General features: G+C 32.9%; 3 protein-coding genes and 1 long non-coding RNA gene across 4 annotated transcripts; 3 read left to right on the forward strand and 1 right to left on the reverse strand.

Annotated features, from left to right (window-relative positions):
- Positions 1-2,653: 2,653 nt before the first annotated feature.
- Positions 2,654-7,734, reverse strand: LOC124948063. The gene is made up of 4 exons (XR_007100587.1): positions 6,936-7,734; positions 4,798-4,985; positions 4,406-4,701; positions 2,654-3,983 (listed from the first exon to the last, which is right to left on the reverse strand). It is a non-coding gene; the product is annotated as an uncharacterized LOC124948063 (long non-coding RNA).
- Positions 3,268-6,358, forward strand: LOC124948056 (transmembrane protein 161B). The gene is made up of 12 exons (XM_047491146.1): positions 3,268-3,422; positions 3,497-3,600; positions 3,765-3,868; positions 3,928-4,183; positions 4,271-4,350; positions 4,426-4,641; positions 4,841-4,957; positions 5,034-5,174; positions 5,245-5,419; positions 5,511-5,607; positions 5,682-5,842; positions 5,916-6,358. Exons 2-12 carry the CDS (start codon positions 3,598-3,600, stop codon positions 6,033-6,035), a joined length of 1,470 nt encoding a protein of 489 aa, XP_047347102.1. The 5' UTR covers positions 3,268-3,422; positions 3,497-3,597; the 3' UTR covers positions 6,036-6,358.
- Positions 6,610-9,524, forward strand: LOC124948058. The gene is made up of 4 exons (XM_047491150.1): positions 6,610-7,061; positions 7,763-8,030; positions 8,281-8,591; positions 8,654-9,524. The coding sequence occupies exons 1-4, from the start codon at positions 6,828-6,830 to the stop codon at positions 8,798-8,800; spliced, it is 960 nt and encodes a 319-aa protein (XP_047347106.1). The 5' UTR covers positions 6,610-6,827; the 3' UTR covers positions 8,801-9,524.
- Positions 9,525-9,981: 457 nt separating this feature from the next.
- Positions 9,982-11,704, forward strand: LOC124948059 (pupal cuticle protein G1A-like). Its single transcript, XM_047491151.1, has 2 exons — positions 9,982-10,068; positions 10,239-11,704. The coding sequence occupies exons 1-2, from the start codon at positions 10,057-10,059 to the stop codon at positions 11,109-11,111; spliced, it is 885 nt and encodes a 294-aa protein (XP_047347107.1). The 5' UTR covers positions 9,982-10,056; the 3' UTR covers positions 11,112-11,704.
- Positions 11,705-11,729: the final 25 nt, after the last annotated feature.

An 11,729-nucleotide genomic window follows, 5' to 3' on the forward strand; every position in this document is an offset into this window, starting at 1 on the left:
TTCGAGCGATTTATTGCTCTTAATTGTTGCCTATGCAAACACCTTCCTCAAGATTGCAGGTTAATCCTTTCTCACAAGGACATAATATATAATATACATCAGTTATCGATAACTTGCTGTTATTCGGATAATATAGGGTCGTGTTGAGCAGGTCATTGCCAGGTCGACAAATTTCAGCTTTCCTTCTCATAGGACTACATTGAGGTATGGTATATCTTCCTCCACCTATGAAATAAATATAAATTGTTAGAGCGATTAGAAAGTATGGAAAAATTACAAATTCAATTAAAATTAAATAGCAATAAACCTAGGACACAGCAATGATCATTAGGACATTCGTTATTATTGTGACATTGAACATTCGCTGGTTCCTTTTGTTTGATGCTTGCAGCAAAAAGAGATGAGACGAGTCCCAAGAGAAGAAGAAGAAGAAGAAGAAATCTCGTTGAAATAGTTGAAAGTGACATTATGCGATCGTCTTCTGTAAGAGAAAGAAAGAAGGAAAATAAAAAACTGAAAAAGAATTAATAATAACGAAAGAAAATTTCACTTTCTAAACTCCCCCGTTTTAAAGCCCTGTTCGTTTATTATTAGAAAAATTTTTCGAAGAAATCTTCTAAACAGTTTGCTTTGAACGGTTAAATGAACTCTCAGATTTCTTTTCTATCCCACGTATTCGTTACGGATTAAAAAAGTTTCACAGTTACGATTTCTTCTTAATCTCTAGATTTTGTGGAAAAAAGAAAGAGATTATAAAACGCATGAGACGATCTTACCAGTCTAACAATTAATAAGACGTTTGGCATCATCCTCGATACCGTATTAAGTCACTTGCATCAATACTTTTACCACGTCCTCTTATTTGTTTTATTCGTTTTTTTTTTCTTTCTTTAAAACTATTTAATTATATTTACGATCAAGGTTGGAAAAGAATTAATTTTAGAGTCAATTTATCAACTATAAAATTTAAACGTTAAGAAGAGCTTGTTTGAAACAATAAACTATTGAATCGTTTATTAATCGGATTGTAATAATAACATAGAAGAAGAATAAGAAGACGATGAAAGACGATCGAATGAGAGTGGAAAATCCAACATCTTGAACGGGGACGTGCTTTTCTCAGAAGAGAGATATCCCATCGACAAAAATGCATAACTTTCAAATCTTACGCAACGCAAAGCCTACATCATTACTATCATGCACTTGACACAACCAAGAGGAAATATAGAATTTAACAATAATAAGATTTAAACAATTTAAAAATTAAAAAAAAAAAAATGTACAATGATAACAAATTCCACGAAAAATGTTACGCAGTACAATTGTAAACGATCTGATGTGTTAGCGTAGGAAAATTATGCATCGGTTCGAAGAATTTTATAAATGCTGGCCAGGTGAGATTTCCATATTACGACCTTTACCTTGGCGTAACAAATGTACATTGTTAAATAGGAATGATATAATACATATACATATGTGTCAATTCGTCAGCAAATTATGTTACGACCGAATCGTTCGAATAACTTTTAAGGATATATTTATATGAAGAAAATGGATAACGATAAAATTAGAAGAAAAAATGTACAATGATAACGAATTCCATGTAAGATATTACGCAGTACGATTGTAAAAGATCTGATGGGCTTGCGTAGGAAAATTATCCATCGGTTCGAAATATTTTATAAACGTGAGACAGGTGATATCTCCATATTATGATCTTTACTTTGGTGCAACAAATGTACATCGCTAAATAGGAATGACATAATATATGTACATATGGATTAATTCGTCAACAAATTACAATCAAATTGTTTGAATAAGCTTTTAGAATGTATTTACACGAAGAAAATGAATAATGAAAAAAAAAAAAAAAACAAACAAAACGGAAATATATGATAATTAGAAATACTTAAATGCAATCTTAATTCTGTTAATTAAAAAATTGTTTAATTATGTCGATAATGTTTTGTAATGAGAAAAATGAAACTACTTTCTATTAATCAATACTACGATTAATCGTTGTAAATGTTCGAAGGATTCTCTTTCGAAGGGCAGACAAACAATATAGTAGATCATTTCCGTAAGTATTAGTCATTCTCGTCGATGATCTCGCGCGAGAAAAACGGAAACGGACCTTTACGAACCTGTTACACGTAGTCCAAGCTCGGCTGAACACTGGTCGACATGTGATCGAGCAAACTGATGAGAGCCTTGTTTTTATACTGGCTCTTCTTCTTCCTCCGCTTCCTTCCTTCGATAAACGTCGAATCCAGAGATTCTCTGATGTACGTCTACCCGCACATATAGATACACTAATACATAAGAGAACACATATATATCAATGTATCCAATGATTAATCGAAACGCAATGCGTCACAGATTCCTTTTATTTCGTGCGTGGACCAATCGTCTTTTTCTTCTTATTTTTCCCTTAAAATTCCTTTATTTTTTCTCTGTTATATCTATTTGAAAAATTAAAAAGAAAAGAGAAAAACAATCGTCGATACCTTTGAGGAAAATTTCAAACTCAGTGATAATTATCATCGATTATACATAAATCCTGTCGAACGAGAATCTGATAAACTTGATCAATGTTGCTATATCGAGTTATTTCACTTCCTTTATCATCGAGATACCATCCTAATGAAAAAAATAATATTACTACATCAATTCCAAGATATTTCCGCGTATTATTCACTTAAACCAGAATGATCGATTGATTATTTTTAAATTTATGTAAAATATTTTTCATTTCTCGAGAATTCAGCCTGAACCGTTCAAGTGTAAATTTAATCATCCATGACAAAGCTATTAAGTGTTTCAACATCCCCGATTATTTCATTTCTAACGCTTACTTTATCTTCATACCACCATTGGTATGGTTTATTATAAAGTTCTCATTTATTTGTCTGCGGGTATTACGCAAATGGTTTTAATAGATGTGTTGACAAAAAACATTGAAAGTAATTGTATTACTATTAAAATTTGGAGAATTTTTAAGTACAATTTTGCTAAAAAGAGTTACGATACGTTCCATTTCTTTTTAAACGTATAACTTTGGAAATATCATTCTATTATATCTTTCTCGATAAAATACGTGATCGTAAATTCATTCCAAAAATAAATGTTATGTCTAAAAAAATAAGATCTAGGTGATCTATTTCAGTCTAGATCGAATATAAAATTCGTATTCAAATTGGATATCGATAGAGTATGATTTTTTTAATAGATGTTTTCTAAGATACTTAATAGAGGTCACTACTGCCGATACCGACATTTTAAAATGTTTTTCTTTCTCTCTCTTTTGCTTGTAGATAGGATATAATTTGGAATAACCTCGTATATGACATTCGAAGAACCCAATGCGTTTGGCATTATGTGTTCATCAGCTTATAACTATTTATAAAGTTAGCTGGTTGACTGTGCGTGCTATTTAAACTGGTGTAATATACTTTATCGGCTTTAAATTGAAAATAATTCAACATTGTTCTTTCAGGATTTACTTATTTCGTCGAATAAAAACATTACTCGTGCCACGAGACAATCATTCTTGTGAAATTTATGAATTAGTTATATTTAGGAATTATTACAATAAACATGGTAAATTTCATGCAACGATTACATATTCTTTTTTTTTTTGCATTTGTTAGCCATCATTTTCTGATAAGAAAAACTACTATGTATTGCTGACTGTAAACAAATTCCTTTACATTTATAAAAACGATGTATATGTAACTGAAAATATATTGTATGTTAATTTGTAGGCTCTGTTAGGTGCACAACTCGCTATTACTATTATTATGGTCAGTGTCATTCAAAAATTAACTCCACATTTTTCATTAGCAAGATGGATGTTATGTTCCACCGGGTAAGCCCAAAAATAAACAAGAATTTTCTTGGAACATTGATATTTTTTTGCATTCGCAGATTGGTTCGATATTTACATCCAACGGACCAGCAACTTAGAATCCTTGCTGGTTTACCTAAAGACAAACATAAAAAGGGTAAAAATGTAGAAAATGGTAAGGTGAGAGATGTATTTCATGTCCCTAGAAATTTGGATCTTACATTGAAAAGTGCTAAGATTACGGTATTAGATGTAATACATTTAAAGTATTACATGGAATATCAATGGTTATTAGATTTTTCTATTTATGCTACAATCGTATATGCAATGACAGAGGTTAGTAATTATTATTTTTTTTTTTTTTTTTTTATTATATTAGAAATAAATAGTTATGGTTCTGATTTCTTTCTTTATACTTGACAGGTATATAATTATTTCTATCCAATTAAAAATGAAATCAATTTAAGCATGCTTTGGTGCACGTTGGTATTGGGCTTTGCATTGTATCCTTTTTGTCTCTAAAATTGTTAAAAATCTTTAAAAATATTATGAGCTTACCTTTCTTAAATAAATCATAGTAAGGTATTACTTTCATTTTGGATACGATATTTCAAGGGAGAAGAAAGTGTTGGTGAAAGATCTACGTGCATTGTTTCTGGATTTACATATCTTCTAATAGCTATGATTGTGCTAATTATAGATGAAAAAACTCTTGAGATTGGACTGGAGAAAGCATATACGAGCTTTAACCACAGCGCCTCCTTGTTTTTAGACAATCAAGGCCTTTCTTCTACGTAAGCCAGTAGTATTTGGATGCCCAAGGAGACATACTGCTTTTGCATAGTACTATTAAACTTGAAACATTTTCTGAGTTGCATTTAATCGTAATTTAAAATGCTTGCATTTTTTTTATTGATATGAGTGATTTAATATTATCTTTATAAACATACCAAGAGGAATCTGCATATTTGATCTAACGAATTTATATTGTAGGGGTCCTGCATCAAAAATTGTTGTGAAGTTCTTCCTTGCTCTATGGTGTGGATTTATTGTATCTCTTTTCACTTTCCCAGGTTTAAGAGTATCAAAAATGCATTGGGATGCATTGAGGTATAACAAAATATTATTTTGATTTATCCTACCATAGTTTAAAATATGTAATATAGAATAAAAATTTTGTTTTCAGATATTACAAAGATAGAAAACTTTTGCTGCTAATAGCAAATATAAGTTTTGCTTCACCACTTCTGTTAATTTGTCTATGGGTTAAACCAATAAGCAGAGACTATCTTACTGTTCGAATTTTTACAGGAATGAATGGCCCACTGTATGTTGATCGTAAAACAAATATTTATCATTAACATTTTATAACGATATTGATTGTGTTCTATTTTCAGAATGACTGCTGCAACTTTTGAAAGCATGAGATTAATAGTAATAATTCTTGTACTTTTATTAAAAATAATTTTAATGCCAATGTATTTGCAATCCTATTTAAATTTGGCTGTATCAAGGTTAGAGAGTCAGAAAAAAGAAGCAGGCAGGATAACCAATGTTGAATTGCAAAGAAAGGCAAATATAAAGATAATTATTAGAGTAATAATATTCATCTATATATATATACATATATACTTAGAAAGTAAACATCACATTTAATTTTCAGATTGCAGCTGTGTTTTATTACTTGTGCGTTGTAGCATTGCAATTCATTGTTCCAATTATTATGTGTTTATTTTTTACATTTATGTATAAGACACTTGGTAATATATTATTTAAATATAAATATTTCCTTGACTGAAATTGTTCCTTATTAATTTATATTATTTTTTTATAGGTAATTATACATGGGAAGGTATTATTAAAGGTACGTTGGTTGAAGAATGTCCAATTGATGAACCAACTAAATTTGTACAAAATATCAACATAGAAGCTAACAAAACGACTGTTGCACGAACTGCCAAAGAAATTCAACGTACGTTTGGTTCATTAAAACAGGTAAATATTTTTTTGAATGATATACATTGATATGTAATAAATAAAAACATTGGTTTTCTTATATTTTCTCCAGATATTTACTATCGATGTATACAGAGGTTTGTTAGGATTAGCAACGTGGTGGACTTGCTTTGCGCTGTTTGCTACCACAGCTATGGGAATGTTTTATCAATCATACTTTATAACCATGTAAAATCCCTTAAAAAATTTAATGTTACAGCACACAAATTCGCATCGTTCCTCGCATCATACCTTCCATATTAATGCCATGAATACATTACATTGAAAATTATCCCATATCAATAAAAATACATGTTTTTAGAGAATACCTTTACTTAAAAGTGGATATATATATATACATACATCTATAATATTGACCGTTTTTCGATCGATTGTAATGGGTATTGTCTATGTTAGAACGCTATTAGTGACAAGAACACGACTGTAATACGAAAATGTAGGAAATATGTATGCTTCTTTCAGAATATTTGCCAAAATAAATATACAAAGAATATATTCATTAATATAAATTATTCTAAAACCTTCAAGAAAAACAGAGGAATAGAGAGGAAGGAAAAGAGAGGGGAGAGGGAGAGAGAGAGAGAGAGAGAGAGATACTTGGTATGTAAATATGATGGCGATAGTTACCGTCAAAAGTAGACATATACAATATAATAATTACATGCAAAATGTCAGGGATACTAGACCGATCTTAATATTCAAGAAACGATAGACTATAATTAACAGTCCGACGAGGAGGTAGATTCTATATTAGGTAGACGGAAAGTAACTTTCTTTACCGATTCCAATTTTTATTATAGATGACTCAAATACGTATAAATGTATACACATATAAAAATACGTTAGATGATACACACATATATAAAAAAAAAAATGAATATATTTGAATTCTTGATTCTTCTCGTTGTCGATTATTATTAATTATATAAAAATGAATGTAAAATGAAATAATGAATATTAATTTATGAAGTACCATGTATCGATCAATTACGATTCACAGATTGTTCGATATCGGTATCCAGGTGAAAGTGTCTTTGTATATTTGAAATTATATACTTTGAATGCTACTCACGTTTTATTTCGACCGCTTCCGTGGTATATAACTCCCCACGATATAACTTTTCATTCAAATATTGTCTCGATTTTTGTTACTGTCAAGATCGGCGTCTTCTTCTTTAACTTGGATATCGCGATGTGGGTGAGTGAAATATCATCGATTTTATATCGTTCGAAAATTTACGTTAGGAAGAAACTTTTCTTCCTCTCTTTAAAAACGAAAGAATAATAAAAGAAAAGAAAGGGAAAAAAAGAAACAAACAAGAAAAAGAAAGAAAGGAAAAAACGCGGTCAAAGAGGTTCACCTTGGTGCGTGAAGAAAGGACTCGTTACGAAATATCCAACGATTCTTGAACGATGTAAAAGCAATTCATTGTTCAATCGAGTATACCCTATCGACAATAGAAATCACTATGATAATCGATGAACAATGAAAAAGAATAGAAACGTACATGCAGATGATTCATTGAGTTACCTACATAGAAAGAATAATTCAATAAAGAAATACGATTTCTTGCTCGGAAACTTCAGACTTTTTATGTTACATCTTTTTTTTTTTACCTTAAATCTGTGTCATGGACGAAAGGTGGTTCATTCGAAGAGATTATATGGATTTTAGATTAGTGTTATATCATGCCCTTTTTTTATGTACAATATTATCGTCTTATATATACGCATAGACGTATCTATTCGCTAAATATACATATATTCTAATGTAAAAGAAATCCAAAATGACGCAACATTTTAATTAAGATAAAATTTGTTTCTGTTTTTTTCGAATCTTTTTCTGCTGTTAATTGATAAAAATAATTTTCTTTTTCTTACCTTTTGTTTGTTCTTTAGAAATATACAATACTCTGTAGCTTATTATGCAGCTTGGTATCAATGGAAGCACCTGTGCAAGGTGGTATAAAGCCTACAAACGTTTTGGGTGGACCGGAACAACACGCATCTTTTAGCTTTGTTAGGCCAGGATTAACTCAAACATCATTTTCCTTCGGCGGTCCGAGCTCTTATCAATCCTTTAGTTCGAGTATTGGAAATCCTCAATTAGCTCAAAGAGTATTGCCGAGTCTGGCACAGGCTCTTGCTTACAAAAATCCTGGTTTGGGTTTGTATATGAAATCTTAAAATAGAAATTTGAAATCATATTTATAATACATAGTCTATTTAATATACATATATATGTGTGTGTAACAAAATCATAGACAAGTACTTATATCGTTCTTTGTATATATATAGATCGATATAAGTACTTGTCTATCATTTTGTTACACAAGAGATTTAACAACTCCGTCCCAAATACATACAAGAATATTTTCATACGCGCAAATGTTAAGACTTTCTACGTTGCATTTCAGGCTTTTTTCCGTTTGGACCTGTCTCTCATGGTTATGCAACTGCATCAATAGCCCCAGGTCTTTCTGCCTCTGGTCCTGCACCTTTACCGTATCAAGCACAATTTGATCAGGGCGCTGCATTGGCGTATCTTCAACAATTGCAACAATTGCAACAATTACAACAAGCGCAAGTACAAAATTATCCGAATGTCGTTTATCAAGGACAATTGGGACAGCTTCTTGCTCTCAGGCAAGCTCAGGCGCAAGCGCAAACTCAAGCTCAAGCTCAAGCTCAAGCTCAAACTCAAGCGCAACAGGTCCAAACGCAACAGGTAATTCTTAGAAGAAATTCAAGAAATCGATGATGATCATTTTTACCAATGATCTTCCGTAGCTCCCAGAGCAAATTCAACTTCAACAAGAACATGTACAACAACAGCAACAACATCAATCGCAAAACTTATTGGGGGTTGCTTATTCGTCGGCACCTTCTGTAGCACATGTCAAGGTCAGCGGAAATGGATACAAATTCGATTTTTAAAGAACATGATTTGGCATCATCCTTTGTATATACTTAGTAAATCAGTGTTTGAAATGTCACATTTTATTTAATATTATGCATGTATTTATTTATGGATGTATATATAGTAATATTTGTAATTAATTCATACAAATTTTTTATTTATAAAAACTATATGTATGGGCTTTATTTAGATAAATTAAATATTATAAAGTAGCTAAAAGATCGTGCTTTCTTTTTCTTCTTGCAAATGCTCACTTTCACTTTGTAAAATAATTCTAAATGACTGTCAAAATGTAAATCTACGAGTACAAGAACCCGTTCCAAGATGGATTTGAGATTATAATGTAGTTCACAAGGAACAAGCTAGCAAGAATCTTAACGAAATTAATTATGATTTTGGATTGCATAATATTAAATTTCCTACCATGTAGTCCGATCCAAACTTTCTATGTTTCATTTTGATTTCAATAGAGATTTTGATCCAACCTTCGTCTAATAGATCATGAAATCGGACGCAGATGTGTGAACATTACACATCTGCTCTGTTACACATGTGACAAGGCTTATGTCAGTGCCAGAATTTGGAGAAAGTGTGTCCTTGACAAGTTCTACAATATCATATACGATTAAAATATATTACGTTACACAAAATGATATTTTTTTATGAGATGCAAAGTATCATTTTTAATAGCGATCAATCGGTATTAATGTACACGAATTAATACTTTTTGAAATAAATATTTCAGAATGTTTTTTTTTCAAATTAAAAATGATTTCTCTCTACGATTTGTTTAATTTAAGAGAGGGATAGATAAATTATATGATTAAACTTAATCGTTTGATTTTAATTATTAATGAAAAACAAAAAAAAAAGAAAGGAATATGATCATAAAACGGGAAGAAGTAAAAAAAAAAGTTCCTGCGAATACATTCGAGAGCAACTTCTCCGACCTGCCTTAATCGCCTCAACTGTACCAAATGTACCGATCTTAATTTCGGCAAGAGGACCACGCCCGGAATTTGTTTCTGTCCCCTCTCAATCGACTATCCTTCCTCTCCTTCGCACTTTCTATCTCCCTTTCTTAGTGATTTCTGACAAGGAAATCCGCGTGTATTTCCCTCTCCCTCGATCCTTCATGTCCAATCGTATCGAACAATGGGGTGTCCAAAATCCGATCGACTCCCTTACAATCTCGCAGACATATAAATACTGGGCCAGTCGTTTCGTTTCAGCATAACACAAGTAGCTCTCCTACTACAGTAAACCAAGAAAAATGGCATTCAAGGTGAGTATCCGTCAAAGGCTGGTAAACGGATTTATCACATTATATAGTGAGAAATTTTATATTTCCTACAAATCCAAGTATGGTCAAATATAGTAGGATTGATCCTTAACAAACGATCTAGTATCTCATATTTGAGAGAACGATATTAACAAAAACAATGTTTTTCGCAGTTAATCGCTCTCTCAGCTCTATTGGCGATAGCCCATGCTGGCGGACCAGCCGCATACGACATCGCCACGGCATCGGCCGATCTTAGTAGCATAGGCTACAGCCAGGAATCTACGCAGAAGGGCTATGCAGGACAGAATGTCGTGTCGAGTTACTCGAGGGCTGAAGACTCCGCACACTCTTCGGTACGCGTCAGTAACAGCCACGTTACCAACGATGCTTTGACTTACGCAGCAGCACCAGCAGCAGTGATCGCTAAGCCAGCTTATACCGCGGCTACTTATGCTGCTCCTGTAGTGACCAAAGCCGCACTTGCACCAGCGACTTATACGACTTATACCTCGCACGCTGCACCAGCGACTTACACGACTTATGCCGCACATGCTACTCCTGTATTGGCTAAGACAGCTTATGCTGCTGCTCCAGCTTATGGATATACTGCTCATGCTGCCCCAGTATTGGCTTCGCAGCTCCATACTACAGCTCCAATCTACAGCTACGCTGCTCATTCTGCTCCTGTCGTCACCAAAACTGCCTACGGCACCTCTGCCTACGGATATACCTCACCACTTGTAGCTAAGACTACATATGCAGCTGCTCCTCTTGTAACAAAAGCAGCCGTAACTGCCCCAGCTGTAGTCGCTAAGGCTACTTATGCCGCACCAGCCTACGCAGCAACCACTTACGGATACGCCGCACACGCTACTCCAGTCCTTGCCAAGGCTACTTACTCTGCTCCTGTTGCTCACGTCGCCGCTACCCCTGTTCTCGCCAAAACTGCACATGTAGAACCTGCCTACGGTTATGCTGCTGAATACGCCGCCCCCGTCGTACATGCCACCTTCACCGGATTAGGCACCAGCTATGCTTGGTAAATCGTAATTAGTTCGACTTCTTCTGGCCTGGCTATTTCCCTTCTTATTCTTCTTACTTCTCGTATTTCATCTTTCTTTTACTATACATTACCGTGTAGACCTGAAAAATACTCCATTTTAGACCACTGTTTTATTCGGAATAAGGCTAATTGATAATGAGAGATGATATCGGTTTTAAATTTCTAACTGATATGTACATACTTTTTTATTAGATCTCTCTCAATTCGTTCGTTTGATATTTTTCTTATTTTCCAATTTACCGTGTAATTGTAATCGACTTCAAGATATTACCATATCGTAATGTCGTCGTTGTTTAATGGACGCTTACCAAATCTGTAGTAGGAGTAGTGCATAAGTATTTATATTTATGTTACCCTGAATGCTATGACTTTTCCGTGTCTTCGCCATTCAATCCGATTCGACACGAATATTTACTTATTCGATAGTGAGTAAGAACGATCTTTTCGATATACTTATCTCCATAATGTGAGAAAATAAATTTTGCATCTGCGATAATAATATGTGAGTTTTATTTTTTCTGAATATTTCAATTCCTCGAAGAAAAAGATGAGAAAAGTTTGTTGATCGAAGTTATATAAATTTAAATATCACGCACAA

This window comes from Vespa velutina, chromosome 3 (assembly GCF_912470025.1).
Source record: "Vespa velutina chromosome 3, iVesVel2.1, whole genome shotgun sequence".
In the NCBI taxonomy this organism is placed as follows: Eukaryota; Metazoa; Arthropoda; class Insecta; order Hymenoptera; family Vespidae; genus Vespa; species Vespa velutina.

Bases quoted from the DNA above. Each gene is read 5' to 3' on its own strand.
- LOC124948058 (XM_047491150.1), top strand. From the start codon at position 6,828: ATGAAGTACCATGTATCGATCAATTACGATTCACAGATTGTTCGATAT. The intron at 8,031-8,280 runs GTTTGTATATGA...GTTGCATTTCAG, and splicing joins TTACAAAAATCCTGGTTTGG to GCTTTTTTCCGTTTGGACCT. The intron at 8,592-8,653 runs GTAATTCTTAGA...GATCTTCCGTAG, and splicing joins AACAGGTCCAAACGCAACAG to CTCCCAGAGCAAATTCAACT.
- LOC124948056 (XM_047491146.1), top strand. The intron at 4,351-4,425 runs GTATCCTTTTTG...AATAAATCATAG, and splicing joins TTGGTATTGGGCTTTGCATT to TAAGGTATTACTTTCATTTT. The intron at 5,175-5,244 runs GTATGTTGATCG...TTCTATTTTCAG, and splicing joins ACAGGAATGAATGGCCCACT to AATGACTGCTGCAACTTTTG.